The sequence below is a fragment of the Coccomyxa subellipsoidea genome (assembly GCF_000258705.1).
Source record: "Coccomyxa subellipsoidea C-169, whole genome shotgun sequence".
Lineage (NCBI taxonomy): Eukaryota > Viridiplantae > Chlorophyta > Trebouxiophyceae > Coccomyxaceae > Coccomyxa > Coccomyxa subellipsoidea.
Window position 1 is genome coordinate 395,597 of NW_005178030.1, and position 18,851 is coordinate 414,447.

An 18,851-nucleotide genomic window follows, 5' to 3' on the forward strand; every position below is an offset into this window, starting at 1 on the left:
GATCCCGCCTATCCATACAACCTGCCATCTATATAGAACCCACCCATATCTTCTAAGAGGCATCTTGCAAAGTAACACACGTCTTTCCAGCCCCAACTGCAATTGGATCGCTGGATAACTCGGCAAGGGCATGAATTCTTGTCCCATCTACAATACTAGAACACAATATTTATGGTCAATACACTGTGCTTGACGTAACATAATGCAACAAATATGGATTGCCTAATAAAAAGCAGATACACAGCTCCCCAGAAGGATCCGGAGTTCATTTTTAGAACCCCAGCATTTGGAGAGTCAATCATTGAATATTTGTCCTCAATCTTGTGGACAATGAACCCATGTCTCAGAACCATTAAAGAATAGAGCACCTACGCGTGAACTTACCAATACAAAACGAACACAAACTCTCTGCTAGCAAATTGCTTTAGCCTCAAAGCCAGATCAAAATGCTTAATATTAGCCCGAAACAGTCTCTTTTCCAATCACCGTCGAGCAAAATAAGAATCTGCGCCAAACACCGTGACCCAGTAGCCATGTACCTTTGTGCAAAACAAAAGTCCCAGCCCACGCTGCTGCAAGCATTTCACTTGACCTCTATGGCAGCCCATCACACCGTCACAGCTGAAATCAGATGTGTTTGCACTATACCCACGTTTGTACAGCACTTGAAGTCCTCAAAATACTGGCTCAGAGGCACTCTGACACTTTCCTGATACCACCGCTGCTTTCCATCTAACGGCCGTGGCTAAAAAGCCGCTGCCTCCAGATTTCATTGCCCATCCAGAACCTGCATACCTTCAAACTGCTACATACCCAGAATCACCTCAACAAGTGCTCAGTCATCGTACGCCCACAAACCTCATCGCACTTCTCAACACAGTTCTTTATACTCTATACAGGTGTCAGGAGTCAGTGACAGTCACACATAGACTGGATGACAGGTGTGCCATACTCATATCTTCTGAACTCTTTTTCCTTTTCTCCCTCTCAAGCCCACTTTAACAAACATCTGTTACCACATGGCATGTCCGGGTGATGTGCCTGATCATAACACCCCTTGTCAAAGCCAGGGCAAAAACCCAATTGTCAGAAGATCTTTCCACTCAAAAGAAGCCTCCAACAAACATCTGAGGTGGCAAATCAGGTGCAGCACTGAAAGATGCAGAGTCTGGTAGGAAACGCAGAGCAGCTGAGTACAGTACTAGAGGACACCGGATGGTGCTAGTGACTGTTTTCAAACGCGGGCTTTCGAACTCAAACTCGGGCTTAGGAATTCAAAATCTGAATTCAAAAGGGCAGAGGTGAATCACCAGGCGGGGTGGTTCCGGCAAGCGCTATACTTACTGTCGGACATCTGGAGGTGTCCATGAGATTGTGCGCTGCCTCCGCCACCAAAGAATGACTGATACTAGTGACAAAAGGGGGGAATGTACCATTGACGCCTAGATAAAGACACAGGGAGCGCCAGGGCCAGCTGCTTCTTACTAGAGCAGCTGCCGCTGCCATGCAGCTCACGCCTGAAAGAATCAGCAAGCACCGCACCCGCCAGGCTCTGGGCCATGGCAAAACAGGGACAATCTGGAGAGTGGGCAACCTCGAATACCCAAGGGTAAGTTCCTGCTGTAACGGATACACTGCGTCTTGAGAGCACTGTGGATAGAGATGAGCTTGTAGCTTGCCGGTCAGCCTTGCTTGCCGGCAAGCTGCAAAGAGCCGACTTACGATCTCTGAAAAACCCTTGGTTGCTCACCCTTCCATCGGGGTATCACCCCCCTCGGCAGAAACCCCGGCAGGGGAGCTGCTGCGAAGGCGGGAGAGCGGCAGAACGAGCGCCTTGCGCCATTCTGCCGGCGCCGGCACGGAAGTTGAATTTGACCGCGCCGAGGACGTGCCGGAAATCGAACGCTTGACCCGGGGCGTGTCGGCGTCGCCGGAATTTGAGCTTGAAGGCTCGCTGGCGGCTGCCGTCATCAGAGACATCAGGTCTGGGCCGAAGGGGTAGCACTGGTGGAAGAAGCGCGCGCACTGCAGCGGAGTCAGAATCTGCAGCCACACAGCAACTCTCATAAAACACAGTGCACCACAGTGTTCTGTCAAAGAAAGACAGGGGTATCCGCGGACGCACCGCAAGCATGCGCCTGCTGAATTGAAGGGTGCAGGACCCAATTAACTCAAGTCACACAGGCATGGCTGAAGGCTCTATCGGAAAGGTAGATTGCACTGAGCCGCCTCAGCGATACAGCAGAGACGCCAGCAGACAGCGTTTGGACATAGCGCAACCAAAATTTACAATGCTGCACGCTTGCAACAATGCACAGAAGAGGCTGTAGAAAACACCCCTTTTCACACCCTCAAGATCATTGGCCGCCAAACAGCAGCGATCATTCCTGAGCTGTCAGAAAAAGCGTGCCTCACCTCATCATAGGCGTGAGAGATGTAGTAAGCGGTGCACAGCTGAATGGCCTCAACGTTGGAGTGCGCCTGTTCCACCATTGGCACAATGTCTGCTGGCAGCAGGCTTCCATCCCCCGCCACCCAAACCACGCCCTGCAAGCAGATGAAACCAAACTTATAATATGTCTCATGATAACAACAAGATAAATGTTGAAAAAAGCTGCGCTATGAATGCTTTAAAGCTGCAAATACAATTTCGGCAGACTTGTGCATTGCTGCTGCAGGAAATGATCACTGTGCTGCATTGGCAGTGCTGAGAAGACCACACTGCATGCATAATTCTCATAACTGAGATGTAAGAGAATAGGTTGCTGGTTGAAACCCCGATCAGCCATACTACGTGAGATTTTCAGATTCCCCGTAAATGCACAGGTTGCTGGGAGGTTCTCAATAGCACCAGAAGTATTCAGATCCCTCTCCCCCCACTGGAACGCACCTGCGCCTGGGCGGACAGCGCCTCTCGTTCGGCCAGAAGGGCGCTGATATTTTCCAGCATAGCGCGCCGAGTGTCGTCCAGCGCCGCACGCTGCTCCGCGCTCAGCTGCAGGCTCTCCTGCGCATGTGCGCGAGTCATGCTTACTCATCGTGTGTCATATCATTGCCATCATTACTAATGCACCTGCGTCGCTCCAGGGCAGCGCTGGGAACCACCCAGTGCCACCTTGCTCATTGGCAAGAACACCAACCGGCTTTCTCATGAAACTCCTGCAGACTGATCTAGTACCCTTCTGCCTATTTGCTGACATTCCTTCCTTGCAGCTCTTGCAAAGCAGACAGTGGAGACAAAGTGTGCATTGTCTGGGCTCACCACATGTACACGGTTGGATTGGACATCGACACCCGAGCCTATTTCACGGCGGCTACGATGATTATCGCCGTGCCAAAGTCCTGTCAATCAGACTGCACAGGCGGCGCAGCAGCACTCCAATTCATGCTGGGTCTGATTCAAAATCAAAATTCAAAATCAAAAGGGGCGTCAGCTGCACACCAGGATGGAGGGCCACATGTCGGGGCTGACAGCCGGGTTCTGGGCAGCTTCCTCCAGGTCACAGCCGACGAAAGAAGCTAGCACCGCCGGCTTCACATCGGCCAGCGCCCACATCAGCGCGCACCCCTCGCGAGACAGCGCCTGCGCAGTTCAAATTTGAAGTCTGAATTCTGAATTCAAAATTCAAGTACGGCGGGAAGGTTCGTGGGGTGTGTGCGTGCCTGCGGTACAGGAGCAAACAAATGTGACAGTGCCACGCAGTGACCATTCCTGATAATGCTGGCGCGCAGAATAAAGAGTGAGCAGTGCAGCTTGCAGCAACCGGGTTGTCATTTATGACCAGACAGCATTGGACTCGGCCAGCATGCAGCCATTCATGGCAAGCAAGGGGCTGTTCCAGCATGTAGATTGCTGTTGTGGGGAAGGGACGGTACGAAGTTTAAAAAGAACTGATTTATTTCGAATTCAAAATAGGGTGACTCACCTCCAGGCGGGCGGCGTGGGGTCCCTGCGGCTGCCGGTCAGCTTCCGGCAGGCACACAGCCATGTTGCGCACCAGGCCCTGTGTAACAAGCACACATCCGTTTATCTTATTACATTAATAGAGATGTTCGTCTTGTTCTTCAACCATTTTACAAAAGGCACGGAATGCCGAACCCGTCCTTGCATCCCGTAGGGATGCACGGAACGCCCTTGGGCGTGGGCCCGTTCAACGAAACCTGTTTCAGCAATACAGCGCGCCAATGTCTATTCAACTACATGAGGCACCAGGACATGGTTGCCAACCCAGGTAACAATCACATCTGCAACTGGGAGTGAGGCAATCCCAGCTCTGCGCGTTTCTGCTGATTGTGGAAGTGGCATGTGCAGAGTTGATTGAGGGTGCAGAATTTTCAAGTTTCAGCTGGAAGGGACCTGCTACAACAATGCTGAGGGAGCACATCAGGTGCCAGGTGACAGGAGGTTAGTCGTGCGGTGAGTCACCTTCCAGACGGTGGCCATGCGCTCGAGGGTGAAGGCCTGCAGCTCCTCGGATGACAGCCGCACGGGGGCGTCCCCTTCCCCGCATGTCACGGCAACCGCCACCGCGCTGCAGTCTTTCACCGACAGCTTGCTCCGCTGCTCGCATGCACGGGAATACAGAGGTCAGCTCACAGAATTCAGCGCCAGAGCGAGATCAGGGTCAGGTGAAGAACCTGGAGGTTCAACCCTTGACAGCCAGCTTGCTGCGCTACAGAGGCCCGCACAGAAACAGAGGTCAGATCACGGGTTGATGGGAGTGATCAGTGTCAGGTGCAAAGCCTGGAGGTTCAACACTGCTGCAACCCTTGACAAACAGCTTGCTGCGCTGCAGAGGCAGGCGCAGAAACAGAGGTCAGCTAAGTGCTTCAGCAACGGCAGACAGAGTATCTAAATGCAGAGAGTGAGCTTGCAGCGTTGCTGCAAGTTGCGTGTCTGCTACTGAGGCCAGAAATATTGGAAGGGAACGGACAAAGCACTGACATATGACAGTGCTTCCACCCAAAATGGTTTCTGCATTGCATGCAGCACAGGGATTACTTAAGTGCCAGCTTCGGTTGCAGACTCATCATGATCATTGTCATGATTGATTTTGCAATATTCATCTTCACACATCAGATGACACCCATGTGTCAGCAGCACACCTAGATGACACTCACGTGTCATCTGCTTACATCAGGTGACACCTGTCTGTCATCATCACATCATCAGATGACATGCCTATGTCACCCATGCCTTTTGTGCACTTTATCCCAAAAGGACCACCCCTTGCCACCTTCATATCTCCTTAATTCAGCACTGATCAACACACACCAGAAAATTGGGCTCACCACTCGCAAGGCCACATGCATGCCTGGCTGCACATGCAGCACTGGAGATATCTGCAGCCTCAACCCTGACTTTAGATCTCCTGTTTTAGCAAAAGCAAGAATCTTTTAGTAGGGGGAAATCGATTACCTTGATCGGGTGTGTCGCATCTTCCAGCGCCTTCTGCAGCTGCTTCTTCTCAGCTTCCAGGGCAGCCACCCGCTCTGACATCTCATCGATCGCCAGCTCAGCAGCCCGCTGCTTCTCCTGTCCACATGCACAGAACTCGCGTCAGTTCAAGCTTTCCTTTTAGGCCAGGCCTGCCTTTGCATGCCTGCCTTTCCTGTCAGTGAACCTGTGAAGTGCCAACGCGTGAAGCAGGTCAAAGTGGCACCTGAATCAGTCAAGCAGAGGGCAAAAAAAGAGCCATTTGCATGGAATCAGAGTGAAACTAGAGGCCTGGAAATAAAGACTTGAGACTGGCACACTTGTAACCAGCAGATTTTTGGTCAGCTGCACAGGCTTGCAGCACCCATCATGCAGCTGACGTAGAAGCTGCAATCCTGTCCCTGCAGGCTTTTGTCCAATGCAAACGGCACTGTCTGATGACTGACCTGCAGTGCGCAGTTTTGTGACATCTGATGGAGTTTTTTTTAAAAAGTGTAGGGAAATCACCTTTTGGCGCTCCCTGAAGGCCTTCTGGATGCGCCGGTTCTTGTCCCTCCAGCACTCGGTGTTCTTGGCGCGCACCCTCTGAGCGCCTGCAGCCAGAATTCGAAACTGCTCAAAACACCGCCAAACAAACACCAACAGCGCTCTTAAATCTTGCAGGCCAAGAAAATACCTTTTGCTATCCTATGCAGCAGAAAATATACCCAGGGTTTATGACAGGATCATGCCAGGTTTGACTGGTGTCCCGGGGGCAATGCAGCGCAAGCAAAGGAGGCTGTAAGGCTCTGGCAGCTTTGAGTTTGACTGCACGAGGTGCAAGTTTCAAAAGGGGGGCTTGCCTGCGCGCTTCTGGCCTGCTTTGGGGCGGAGCTCGAAGCTGCTGCAGCTTTCTGCCTTCTCGTGGCTTGCCTCGAATTCCTCAGACACTGCTAATGCACTGCCAGGCGAGCTCGGTCCTAACCAATGAGCACGTGAAACAACGTCAGAATATGTCTGCAGAGCTGCAGTAATGGCAGGGAGATGCACAGGCGGAGCTGGGACACTCTGAAGGTGCCATGGAAGGTCCATGGAAGGTCCATCCATGGAATGTGTGGGCCCCATTGAACGGCATCTTGTACGAATTTTCGCCATACAAGCCCGAAGTAGCACTGCAGGAGCCTCGAACGTACCTTGGTTGAAGGTAGTGGTGGTGAATATTGGTCCGTAGCTTGCCAAGACGTTGGGGACCACCCTGTCGTGCAGTTCAGGTGGGGGTGAGCACTCTTGGGGTGGGTACTCCGCCCCTGGGGCGTTTGCGCTGCAGTGGCCCCACGCTGCGCCCCAGTTCCGAACATATGGCTCGATGGGCGACTCGAATTCGGCTGCCTGCCACCTCTCCATGATGACGCTGCTGCTGATCTCGGAACCTGGTGCCAAGTGGGTGTGCAGGAGGGTGCTGTGGCCCGAGCCCACTCGGCTGATTGGTGCGTCCGGCTTGAAGAAGCTTGCTGCTGAGTAGTCGGCTGACACTGTCCTGATTGTGCGGCGTTCAGTGGGGACATCGTACGCCTTGCTGCCAGCCATGGGCAGGTCGGGCAGTGACCTGGATGCGCACATGCGGGCCCTGCTTCCCGTGTCCTTGAGCACCTCGGGAAAGAACGTCTCCTCAGAGGGACCTGGTGACGCAAACTTGTCGTCCAAGCCTTCCAGGAACTGCATGAGGTCAGCATCATCATGCACCGACGGACTCAATGCCTCGTCCATGAAGACAGGGTCTCCAGTCAATGGAGTCTCCATGACAGGAAACTATGATTTGAATTTCAGACCAGAGTGTCACTCAGGATTGCGAATGCTCTGAAAGCTGAAAGTTAAACCCTTTCAAACCTACTGTCTCGCATCAGACAAGTCTGGACGTGTATCTCACACACGGAAACCTCTATGGCGCACCGTCCATCACAGACAACAATGATCAGACTTTGGAATTCAACAAGGTGTGATCAGGGTGAAGTCGGGAAGGAAGGCGGAATGAAAAAGGTAACGTCCGTCAGAAGTGTAACATAATAAGGGGTTTAAAACAGAAAAATGAGGGAGTTGGCCGATTTCATGATGTGTGGTGGCCGCTTTCCATCATCGGCCGAGTCATTTTGGCAGTACGGTGCATAGTTCCAGCAAGATTCGTCGTACAGTCGCTTACAGGAGGAATAATCTACCAGATCCTCAAAGTTGCGCGCATGCTTCTGCGCCTGGTGTACATGGCAAACTGCCTGCAATGGCCGACAATTTGCCTCTATCTGCGCATGCATGTTATTCCCACGATCCAATCAATGACCCACTCCAAAAATACTGTCTGAATTTGGCCTCAGGGCAAGCTGCATCGCCCTACAAAGGGATGTCAGTCATACACTGTGTGACACCAGACGCAACCTTGAACAATGAAAGGTGGTGATCCACAAATTTAAGCATTGTTCGTTGCATGCATGCGCTCCAAAGTAGCCTGCCGCATCAACGCCACAGGCGCCGGTGCGCCAGTCAGCAGCTCAAACTGCTGCGCTGCCTGAGTGACTGAAATCTCCAGCCCGCTCACTGTGGCACACCCCAGCTCCTGAGCCTCCTGGAATCACAGTCAACAACAGTGCAGGAATCAGCAATGCAGCTTTGATTGACTCAACTCCGGAGTAAGTGACATGCATGATGACATCATCGGACACAGCGCCAGTAGCACTGACATAGTGAGTCGCCCTCTGACTGATCGGGGCTGGCGAGTGACTCACAAGGTAGTTCCTCATCCTCCTCCAGATGGGTTACTGAGAAGTGGCGTCACCAGCAGAAAAGGGTTATCCAGAGTGCATTATTCCTATCAGAATGGATTAGTAAAGGGTGATCAATCCTCACCCGGAGCAGACGAGTCTGCAGGGAAGTGCAGGTCGCATCAAGGACCACTCTGTAGCAGCTAAGAGCCGCTGCGCTGACTAAACTCTCTTCCATGCATGCGGGCATGCTGTTTATGAGCACGTCCCCTGCCACCCTGCCTGCTGCCACGTCAGCATGCTTCACGGCTGAAGCGCCGCTGCCCAGCGATATTGCAAGGATGCCCGCCTCCTCCCACGCCCTGGAGTGTGCACCAGTACTGTTTTAGTGAGCACATGCAGTGGGCCTTATTTGAACGAACACCAGGAGGCACTGATAGGGGCAATGAAGTCTGCGACTGGTTCATCATAGCAGGGCACAGCCCTCAGACTTGTTGCGTCCTACTGTCAACTTCCGTTCACACCTTTGCAGCAATGGGGGTGGCGCTTTGCCACTGACTTGTCACTGTTCCCACACAGTTCCAGACTAAGGAACCTGACAGCGCCTATATAACAAATCACAATCACACCATTTGCTGTTGTAAGGCAGATGAAGTGACTTGCCTGTCGCAGACGATGACTCTGGCGCCTTTTTCGACGACTCCAAATGCCAGGGCCCTGCCGGCGCCCCCCGCGCCCACCACAACGACGCATTTCCCCCTCAGCGCTGACTCCCCTTTCTGGGGACTCCCTGCATTGCACCAGGCCTCAGAGTTCGATTCGTAGGCATGCGGAGCTTCTGAAGATCAGGGAATGCCCCCAGTGGGTCTATGAATAAGTGGAGGAAGGCAGCATGCTGGCACTCTTGGTTGCAGGCATGCCTGCAGAGATCAGGGCCTATCGCTGAGAACCATATGTTTCTGCAGGCTCAACTTGCAACTCCATGCTCTTTACAAGAGCTTGATAAGGGAGGTCGCATGATGCCAAGGACAGCAAGTCTGAGCATTTCTCAGCATTGGCTGCCCTGTATTGATTGCGCCTTCCTTCCAGGTTGCTGTTTTCTGGACCCAATCATTCCTGCTGCAAGCTGCAACACACTCAGAATGGACTTTCCAGATGGACAGAAGTTTTAGCAGAAGAAGATCAGAGACAACATTAGAAGACAAGCACACCTCCCAAGGCTGCCTCCAGAGCAGACACTGCAGCGGCCCACTCAGTGTTGTAGGCTTGCAGCCGGCCGTCTGTTTGGCGCTGCAGAGTGTCGGCCGCCCCGATGCGCGCAGCCGACCGGTCGGCCTCGTCCGCACACTCCAGAGCCGCCAGCTGCGCATGCAGAATTCGAATTCGAATTTGAAATTGCACGCTGCATGCGCTGAATATCAAGATCTGCTTTCTGCCGCGCAGCAAAGCTTGGTAGCTCTGAAGTGGGATTGGACACCAGAGTCTGGTGACAGCTAATTCTGGCTCAGATTTGTGACCTTGCTGACCAGAGCTGACGCCGACGGCAGGCACGTTTATGCAACAGTGATTGCAATTTTGCAGTGCACTAGAACATACCAAATCGTCTACATTCCAAGGTGACAATTGCTGACGCCACAAGCTGCAACCATCGCCTCACTGTGCGTGAAGCAGAAACGAGAGAGACAAGACAAGGCACAAGAGGGCGAAAAATGTAAAATCTCAAACCTTCTCTGGGGTTAACCACCTGGTGGGGTGCGGTGAGGCAGAATCCGCTGAAGCAGGGGAATGCGTCCAGGCAGGAGCGCAGGTCATCTGCGCACAGCGGCACATAGATTGTGTCCATGCCGGCTGCGGCCAGCGCCGCGTTGTGCAGCACGGCCGACCACGGCGGGCCTCGGACGGCCGCTGCCGGGGAGTCCACAATCCCAAACACCTTTGCACCAGTAAAAGCTCTTGTTGCCCCAATGTATGCGGAATATTAGCTGAAAAAGAGCTCGCCGCTCCGGTGCAGGTGATAGTACTCAGGCAGGAAATCCTTCAAACTGCATCTTCTCTGTCGAGTCATTTAAATATGTTCAAATTTAACCCATGGGCAAGCCAGGCATGACAGAGCATCCCTGTTTTTCACATGTCATGTAGCGGGTTTCTGGTCCATCTAGACCCCAAATGCTGGCATGCCAAGGCAAGATTTTTCCTGTATCAGGATGCTGTAAGGAAAGTTCCAATCCTAATGTCTACATGTTAGACACCCCGATGCTCACTGCGAATGAATCAGGGACATGAAGGGTCTGTACCTTGGTGTCTTCGGTCTGGCTGTGCACTCTGTACAGCCGCCGCAGCTCGGCAATCGTCGACTGCCCGGTGGCGCTTGATTCCTCAGCCGACAGAGCGCCAAATATCAAATAGCCGCCAAATTTTGGCGCCAGCAGCCGCGTTGGGAGGCCCGCCTCTCCCATTGCCAGTGCTATCACCAGCCCTGCACACCCATATTTAAATTCGAATTTGAATTTGAAATTGACACCCAAGTTGTACTTGCAAACTAGAGCCTGTTGTTCTGTTGTCTGCCTGTTGTAGGTTGAGAGAGGCCGTTTCATCTGTACCTGCCAATAAGCAAAGGGTGAGTGTGAAGCCTTGCATGCTCCTGTATTGAGATGCCACTGGAGACAAAATGGAAGAATATGTACAGGCCTATCAAGTGCCCTGATAGGCCTGGCAGATGTTTGATGTGACAAAGGTAAATTCGTTCTACAGAATTTAATCCCTTCTTAGCAAGCAATTTGTCATTCCTGTGAAGGCATGGGTCATCACGTGCTCCCTTTGACTTTATATCAAAGACCTCCTCACAACAACAACCGATTTATGAGCATCATTAAAGTATGAGTGGCCAAACGGGCTGCATTCAAGGATTGTGAGAGGCCAGAAAGGTTACTTAAGAAAAACACCCACCTGGGGCCTTGCCGGGAAGCGCGAGCATGCGAGCAGAGTCCTCAACACACTTTGCAGTTGTGGCAATCTTGGCAATGTCAGCGCCCTCGTCAAACATGTCTTCAACCAGAGCCTCTAGAGCCTCATCGCTGGGCGTCTCGCTGTAATTGTGGTGTGAAATTATCACTGCTGTGCTTGAAGGCACTTCCCCCTCACCTGCATTACAGAAAAGACATTTACAAGGCCTACTTTAGAACTGACCGACAGCTGCCAGGAAGACAATATGCAAAGCTGCAGAAATTTTTTCCGACTGTGGCATCAAGATCAAGCGAAATTTACAGAGGGACTGCAGCTGCAACTTGAAGAATTCAGTAGATGCGGGTGGCACAGGTTGGAGAAGATGGCACAGTGTTCCTTTCCTATCTGAAACAAACAAGTTGAGAATTGCGTGAGACAGAGCTGGAGGGGGCTTACTGGAAAAGAAGGAGCCTGCTGCAAGATGCTCCACATCAATGTACTGAGCACCGGCGCCCGCTGCAGCCTTCAGAACTGCCAGTCTTGGCAGATCAGGCCCGCTGTATTGACCCCTGCAGGGAAGGCAGGCATGATTTCATCGGCTTGCCATTCTTGAGCTAATGACAAACGATGGCCATGCAGATTTGGCTGTGCTTCACCTGTTGCCAAGTACACCGCATAAGGACTCAGCAACCCAAGCATGCACACGCATGTTGCCCAGTGCACTGGGTAATGCATCCAGATCTCAGGTAATATTAAAATTGCATTTCAAATTCAGATGAGACGTTCGAGCTGATTTGTACAGGCGCACCCTTCCCACATGGGCCTGAAGGTGACGAGGGCTGGCAGCAGGGCGGTCTCACAGGCGCCTAGCATCCTTTCCAGCATTGGTGTTGGGTCGAGCAAATCAATGTCCGTCAAAAAATCCAGTCGCAGCTCGACCAAGTCGGCGCCGAGGTGTGCCGCTTCTCCGATCTCTGCCAGGGCTCCGTCGACCGTGTCCGCAGTCACGCTGCTCATAAAGGAACAAAATCTTTAGTACGCCCAATACTGAAGGGGTGCAGACGGAGGGGTGGACCAATGTGTTATGGCCTGCCCAAATTCCCAAATTCTCAAATCTGAACTGCCATTGCCCTCCCAATCCCCATGTGCGTACCACACTAGTTGCACGTGCGGATACCTATGCACGTGGCGTTACGACATCAGATTTGTATGCACGATAGCATGCAAGTGCCGCTCCTCAGAAACAATTTGAACCATATTTTTGATGTCAGAAGCATTGCAAGGAATGATTGGTGGCTTGGCGTGGGACCCAGGGCTCGTACCTTGTGCAGATCAAGCACGAGCTCGCGTGGGCTTGCGTCACTGGTGGTTTCGCTTGTACTGTAGCTTGCGGGGAAAATGTCGCCACACTGTGGTGCTTTACAGTCTTCATTGGCTTCAAGCTGCGAGAAGGATCGGTCTTAAAATAGGTGCACTAGGTACTTCCGATTTTCCTTGGCTACAAACGTGGTCGACTGCTGTCGATAACTCGACAGGAAGACCCTTCGCTGCATTAAAATATGTAGTATCCATCTGAAATGATATACTGGGGTTGATTTGTGCGCTTACCGCGGCGGCAGCTGAATTATGGTCTCCATTGCGTCCGTAAGCATATCCTCTTTAGTGGTCATACACTGCTGCGGAGCCTCAAACTGGTTCCACCTCTCCGAATTCCAGTCGCACATGCGTTCAGACTCCCTTTCGAATGGGTTGATGAAATCTGCGACTGCTGCAGACCATTGATGGTGCAGGAAGCCGCCGGTCCGTTGCCGCCCGAACCGGAAGCACCGGCATGGCGGGCTGTATGTTAGCCTGCTTGCCGTCTGGGGCGCTTTGCACCCTGCCAGAGGCATTTCCGAGTGCATCGTGTACGCCGAGTCATTCCTAAACTCCTCGTCGTACATCCTACCATCACAGTTGAGAACTCTGCCCGCCTCCTGACGAAAGCAAACCCACTGGGCAGGAACGGCCGAATTGGGCAGGAACCGGCCGGAACACCCGTCCGTCATTGAGCTGCTCATAAAAGAGAAATCAGCGTAAATCCTTCACTTGAATCACCACTGTAAATGCTACTGACAAAGAGGGCTGTGCATTTTCGATCTTAAGTTTTTCGTTCACAGGGATGGTGTCAGGGTGCACATCGCCCCAGGCATTCCTTGGACATCAACTCCAGCAAATTAATGTTCTGCAACCATATCATCGTAATACCATGATACGTAGTGTAGCATGCCGTTCTTCAAGTCGTGTTGGGGTAAGTTACCCCTGGCCATCTATTTGGCGTCCATGCCTGCAGTCAAGTAACAGATTGAAGCAAAAAAACGAAAATTTCCTGGGCAACAGCATGTAGAAATTGGCTTGATAAAATTAATCCAGCCTATTAAACGTGCTCCAGCCCCTTCATCGCCTTTGCAGGCACAGGGAGCACGAAACCAGGCAGCAGATTACGGACTGGCATGTGGTGTTAGTCCCGCACGGAGGAAGTTCGGAGGGGATGTGCACACCGCATCTCGCACTTCCGGAAATTTTATGACGTCCGATCTATTTGATCGCAATCAAGAACGGAGGCTTCCAGTGCAAATCTCGGCTGTCGCTGCAGGTACAATCCAATCTGCTGATCAGCCCCTCCTGTGCCAACATCCTATTTTGCTTAATGCCAGTGCTCTCTGTTCTGTACAGTCTAATAACGCCATGTCAAAAAAAATTCTTTGTGATATGCAGAAATAGCGGTGGACCAGCTGGTGTTGCAGCCAATTTCCAAGATCGAGGGCCACGTGAAGCTTCCTGGCTCCAAGTCCCTATCTAACCGCATCCTGCTCTTGGCTGCGCTCTCAAGAGGCACAACCGTCGTCAAGAATCTGCTGGTGAGCCCCTTCCATCATCTCTTTCCCACTGGAGTCCTGCTCAGCTTTCTGCGTAGAACAAGTGCCTCCAAGAAGAATTAGGGCAGAAATCTGCGCTTGGGTGATCCCTTTCGAGTCCGCCCAATATTTGTGAGGTGTGCCCGCCAATGTCAGGATATGGCATGCCTCAAATGAAAACTGGGCATATAGCAATGGAGTCTTGTGATTTTCAGCTCGAATCATTCAAGGAACCGCCGAAGCACATGTCGATAAACACACAGTTGATGCCATGCAGGACAGCGAAGACATCCGCTACATGGTGAGGGCGCTGAAGGCTCTGGGGGTTAAGTTGGAGGAGAGGTGGGACCAGGCAGAAATGGTGGTGCATGGGTGCAACGGGCAATTCCCAGTCGAGGGCACCGAGCTCTTCCTGGGCAACGCTGGCACTGCCATGAGGCGCGGGCCCGGCACTTCTTTTTTACACAACACCTGCTCATTGCGCACGCAATCGACCCTCTGGCAGCTGAGTCCTGTCGGCATATCACTCACCTCTGCACTCGCGGCAGTCTCAACTGCAGGGGGCTCTGACTTGACTCATTACAATCCCTTAGTCGAGAGAAGTCCCTCAGAAGCTGGCCCTACTGCTGCAATGGCAGTGCCCTGTTTTACTCTTTCTCAATGAAAGTATGGTATCCAACTTTGTCAAATCAACATGTCTTCCCGGCCCCTGATATAGCACCGGCAAGGCCGGCTCTGGCCCGATCTCAAAGCAAGTATCAATTTGGACCGTTATATAGGCACGCCCCTAAATGCCACTCTGGCGGGGGCCAGCAGCCCCGGCATATATCAAATGTATGAAAAATGGAACTTTTGTAACCGTTCTGTTTGCAGGCCCCTGACGGCGGCTGTGGCGGCGGCCGGGCGCGGCGAATTTGTGTTGGACGGAGTTGCGCGCATGCGCGAGCGTCCGATCCAGGATCTTGTGGATGGCCTGTGCCAGCTGGGCGTTGTGGCACAGTGCAGCCTCGGCACCGGCTGCCCCCCTGTCACTGTCCAGGCTGATGGGCTTCCCTCAGGCACAGTAAGCACCATTTGTCTCTTTATATATCTGTGTTCAATGTCACTGTGCAGGCCGATGGGGTCTGCTCCGGCACAGTGAGTGGCCCCTTTATGGCTTGACATATTGTCATTGTGTAAGAAAGAAGCGGGGAAGGATTTGAGAGTAATACCGTAGTCAGCACTATATTTCCCGCAAAAATTAATTAATTATTCAAAAAAGGGTCGAAAATAAAGACCCTAAAATGCAAAATATAAACCCTGTGGCATTTTTTAGACCAGTTAGTAAGCTCTCGCTGAGCCCGACCCATTGGTGATAATGGACATCATTTCAAGGAAGGAAAGAGTTTTAAAAACAGGTCCAAGCGTTTCACGCATTTTGAGGGGTGCGGGAATCATGGTGCTGACTACAATAAGCAGCAAATGGGCCTTCTGTCACCGTGCAAGCACTTGGCATCCCCTCCGGTACAGTGGGTGGTTCATCCCAACTGCTAGACATCTTGTCATTTGTGTTTTGTGAACGCACGGGAAAAGGGCAGGAGTTCAGCAGCAGATAGCCCCTCCGGCTGTGCGAGCAGCCTACTTAATTGATAGTCAACTTCAGTTGCCCATCACTGTGCCTTGGGATGCTGTCGCCTGCCCATTGATGCATGCATCAACCTAGGAGTACATTGTGAAGACTCAAAAGGCAACTCGACATCACGCAGCGGTGATCTTATGATCTGTTGTTTACTTCTTTAGCAGACATGGGAGAGATCCTGTATGATGGGAGTTTGAATTTGAATTTGCAGGTTGAGCTGAGCGGGGCGGTGAGCAGCCAGTATCTGACGGCGTTGCTGATGGCAGCACCCCTGGCCAAGGGTGAGGAGGGAGTGACCATCAAGATCAGTGACGAGCTGGTTAGTCAGCCTTACGTCGACATGACCATCCGCCTCATGGAGCGCTTCGGCGTCAAGGTCTGCGCTGTTCCTTCTATCACAAACTTTTTTTCAAGAGGTACTTCAAACTAATGAAAACTGTTTTATAGTACCTCCCGTTTTTCATGCTTCTGCTGAGACCGCAACAGGCTATGGTGTCCTGCCTAAAGTCCGCAAAGGATGATTCAGCCATGTGACACCGACGAGAAAGCATGCCAGGAGGACTCAGTTGGAAGAGAACTATAAGAGAACTCTGGTGGCTGGCCCCGCTCTGTTTCTACGCATGCGCTGCAATTTTTAGAATTTAAATTCAAATTGTAGACATTTTCTAACCGCAGGTGGACCGGCTGGATGGCTTACAGCACATGCACATCCCTCCTGGGCAGACCTATGTGTCTCCGGGGGAGGCCTATGTTGAGGGGGACGCCTCCTCAGCTTCCTACTTCCTGGCAGGTGCGATGCCCTTTTCAAGTCCAACAGGCTTTCTCTCAGACACTTGATTCACAGTTTTCCTGCGGACGTGCACTGTCTTACCACCCATGCACCTCTAGAGGTCCTGCTGCCTGAGCTTCGACTAATTTATGTTTGTAATCCTGTTGAAACGCTTGGCCCTTTTGCTGACTTTTGCATGTGCAAGCTCCCGTCATCCTGATCGTCCTGCTAAGATATCAAAGCAGTGTTGCGCATTCAACTCTACACAGGGGCGTCAGACCAGCGCTGTTCTTGCCTCCTCCTTTCTGGCAACCAGCCCTGGACAGAATCTCAGACACCGGCTTGGAGTCTGTCAGACTCCAGGCCTGCTGAGACAAGGTGCTATGTTGCATGCAGGGGCCACGATCACAGGGGGGACTATGACGGTGGAGGGCTGCGGCAGTGACAGCCTGCAGGGGGACGTGCGTTTCGCTGAGGTCATGGGCCTCATGGGCGCTGATGTCACCTGGGGCCCCTACTCCATCACCATCACAGGTAACTCATCCGGCTCCACCAGTCTTTGCGCTCAATTATTGGTTCAATTTTCTGTGTTCTGTGACCACGGTACATGGTGAGGCAAGAGTCAGGCAGCAATAATTGCCTGTAAAAATAGCACGTCCAGCAGTTACTTTTTGGTCACATTGCCTGATGATGCACCCCAGAAGTGTGCAGAACAAGGCTGATAGTGACTGCACGGCTGCCATGTCGTTTACCTGCTGCATGCAGCTTCAGACTGCTGCCAAATGAACTTCAGAGACTTTCCAGCATTGTCATTTTGGTTGCTCGTATCTCCTGCATCTCTGCAGTGCGCCCTTGATGTGTTCACTCTGTAATGAGAGGCCAAGTATTTAAGACACGCCCTACAGTCCCCTATATGCAGTCAATACTGTGGGGCACAATTTGCTCATGACTAATTTGCTGCTGCTGGCCGAGCAAGAGGGGGTTCGATGGCCACCCCGCCCTTGATGCGCAAGCTGGCATCATCCACAGACCCCAAATCCCAGATTCTGCAGAGATAAACATGCCGGCGCTGGCATCGGCAAGAGATGCCTGATCCTGTATATGCAGGGCCTCCGCGTGGGAACCTGCAGGGAATTGACCACGACTGCAATGACATTCCAGACGCAGCCATGACTCTCGCCGTCGCGGCTCTCTTCGCAGAAGGGCCGACTCGCATCAGGAACGTCTACAATTGGCGTGTCAAGGTGTGCGCCAAACAGTAAAACTACCAACGTTACAAGAGCGTCCGGCTGGCTGGGGGTGTTGCCCTGCTTGTGCCATGCAACGCTATGATCACGGCACCGTTGCAAGCGCGCTAATTGCATGACTGAATTCAAAGTGAGTCGAGGTTCTTGTCGCCAGCTCAGCTGTTGTGTCAGCTGCCAGCTCAGCTGGCCTATAACATGCCAACCTGCAAGTGTCATTGAGTGCACAGAACACACATTGCCTAAGAGCCGTCGTGAGCGCACAGCAGTGGTGGTACAGCAGCTCAAGACGCACAGCTTCCAATTTAATCAGATATCTGTTTAAAAGCAGAGATTTGCTAGACGTGACATGCGGTGCGAGCAGTTAGATATGTAATTACACTGAATAGGATATCGTAAGCTTTGTCCTGGCATGTGTGCAGGAGACAGAGCGGATGAAGGCAATAGTGGCAGAGCTCGGCAAGCTGGGAGCACAGGTGGAGGAAGGCCGAGACTACTGTGTGATCACACCCCCAGAGAAGCTCAAGCGGGTGGCAATCGACACGTATGACGACCACAGAATGGCCATGGCGTTCTCCCTGGCAGCCTGCGGCGATGTGCCAGTCACTATCAATGACCCGGGATGCACCCGCAAGACCTTCCCAACCTATTTTGATGTCCTGGGCAGCGTTGTGAGCCGGGCTTGAGAGCGTTTGAATTCGATTTTGAGTTCTAGCAGCCTGCGAAACGGAACTTTTTAACTTTGAGTCCCTTCTGGGTTTTGTTGGCGACATCATCTGTAGAGTAAGCGTCTGTGTTTTCTCTTCATGAATCAAGATTGAAAGGTTAATGTATGCTGCGTCGCGAATGTATCTGTATGTCGGGTGTATATAGCTTCCTGCTTCAAGACTGACTCAGTATCAGACAAGTGTGAATTGCTTGTTTGTTCAAGCCTTGGCCCTGCATGGCCTTCTATTTGAAACGCATCACCGGTTGCAATCTACAATAATAGTATAATGCACTCCCTATCATGTCAAGTTCTTCGCTTGAACTTCGCAGGCAGGGATAGACCTGCAGCAGGGTCCGTGTAACTACTTCATTAGGTGATGGTTGAGTGCAGCGCTACCCAAATAGCTATCGCAGGTAATACCATATACTGCCCAGCTTCATATCAAACTGGACTGCCTCTCATGATGGAGAGAGTAGCACCTTGCATCCAGTGACCTTCTTGCACC

At 52.1% G+C, this 18,851-nt stretch overlaps 3 protein-coding genes across 3 annotated transcripts; 1 reads left to right on the plus strand and 2 right to left on the minus strand.

The window, feature by feature from the left end:
* Positions 1–1,746: 1,746 nt before the first annotated feature.
* On the minus strand, positions 1,747–7,216 carry COCSUDRAFT_56969 (hypothetical protein; the record flags this gene model as incomplete). Its single annotated transcript, XM_005645536.1, has 9 exons — positions 1,747–2,043; positions 2,416–2,547; positions 2,891–3,007; positions 3,443–3,583; positions 3,927–4,004; positions 4,427–4,561; positions 5,420–5,536; positions 5,945–6,030; positions 6,610–7,216. The coding sequence occupies 9 exons, from the start codon at positions 7,214–7,216 to the stop codon at positions 1,747–1,749; spliced, it is 1,710 nt and encodes a 569-aa protein (XP_005645593.1).
* Positions 7,217–7,874: 658 nt separating this feature from the next.
* COCSUDRAFT_17823 (aldolase) lies at positions 7,875–12,126 on the minus strand (the record flags this gene model as incomplete). Its single annotated transcript, XM_005645537.1, has 9 exons — positions 7,875–8,030; positions 8,312–8,515; positions 8,796–8,972; positions 9,376–9,528; positions 9,908–10,099; positions 10,461–10,642; positions 11,107–11,307; positions 11,566–11,678; positions 11,918–12,126. The coding sequence occupies 9 exons, from the start codon at positions 12,124–12,126 to the stop codon at positions 7,875–7,877; spliced, it is 1,587 nt and encodes a 528-aa protein (XP_005645594.1).
* A 1,548-nt stretch (positions 12,127–13,674) lies between these two features.
* Positions 13,675–18,323, plus strand: COCSUDRAFT_43409 (3-phosphoshikimate 1-carboxyvinyltransferase; the record flags this gene model as incomplete). Its single annotated transcript, XM_005645538.1, has 10 exons — positions 13,675–13,744; positions 13,867–14,009; positions 14,284–14,348; positions 14,880–15,069; positions 15,120–15,143; positions 15,836–16,000; positions 16,300–16,414; positions 16,790–16,927; positions 17,501–17,637; positions 18,060–18,323. 10 exons carry the CDS (start codon positions 13,675–13,677, stop codon positions 18,321–18,323), a joined length of 1,311 nt encoding a protein of 436 aa, XP_005645595.1.
* Positions 18,324–18,851: the final 528 nt, after the last annotated feature.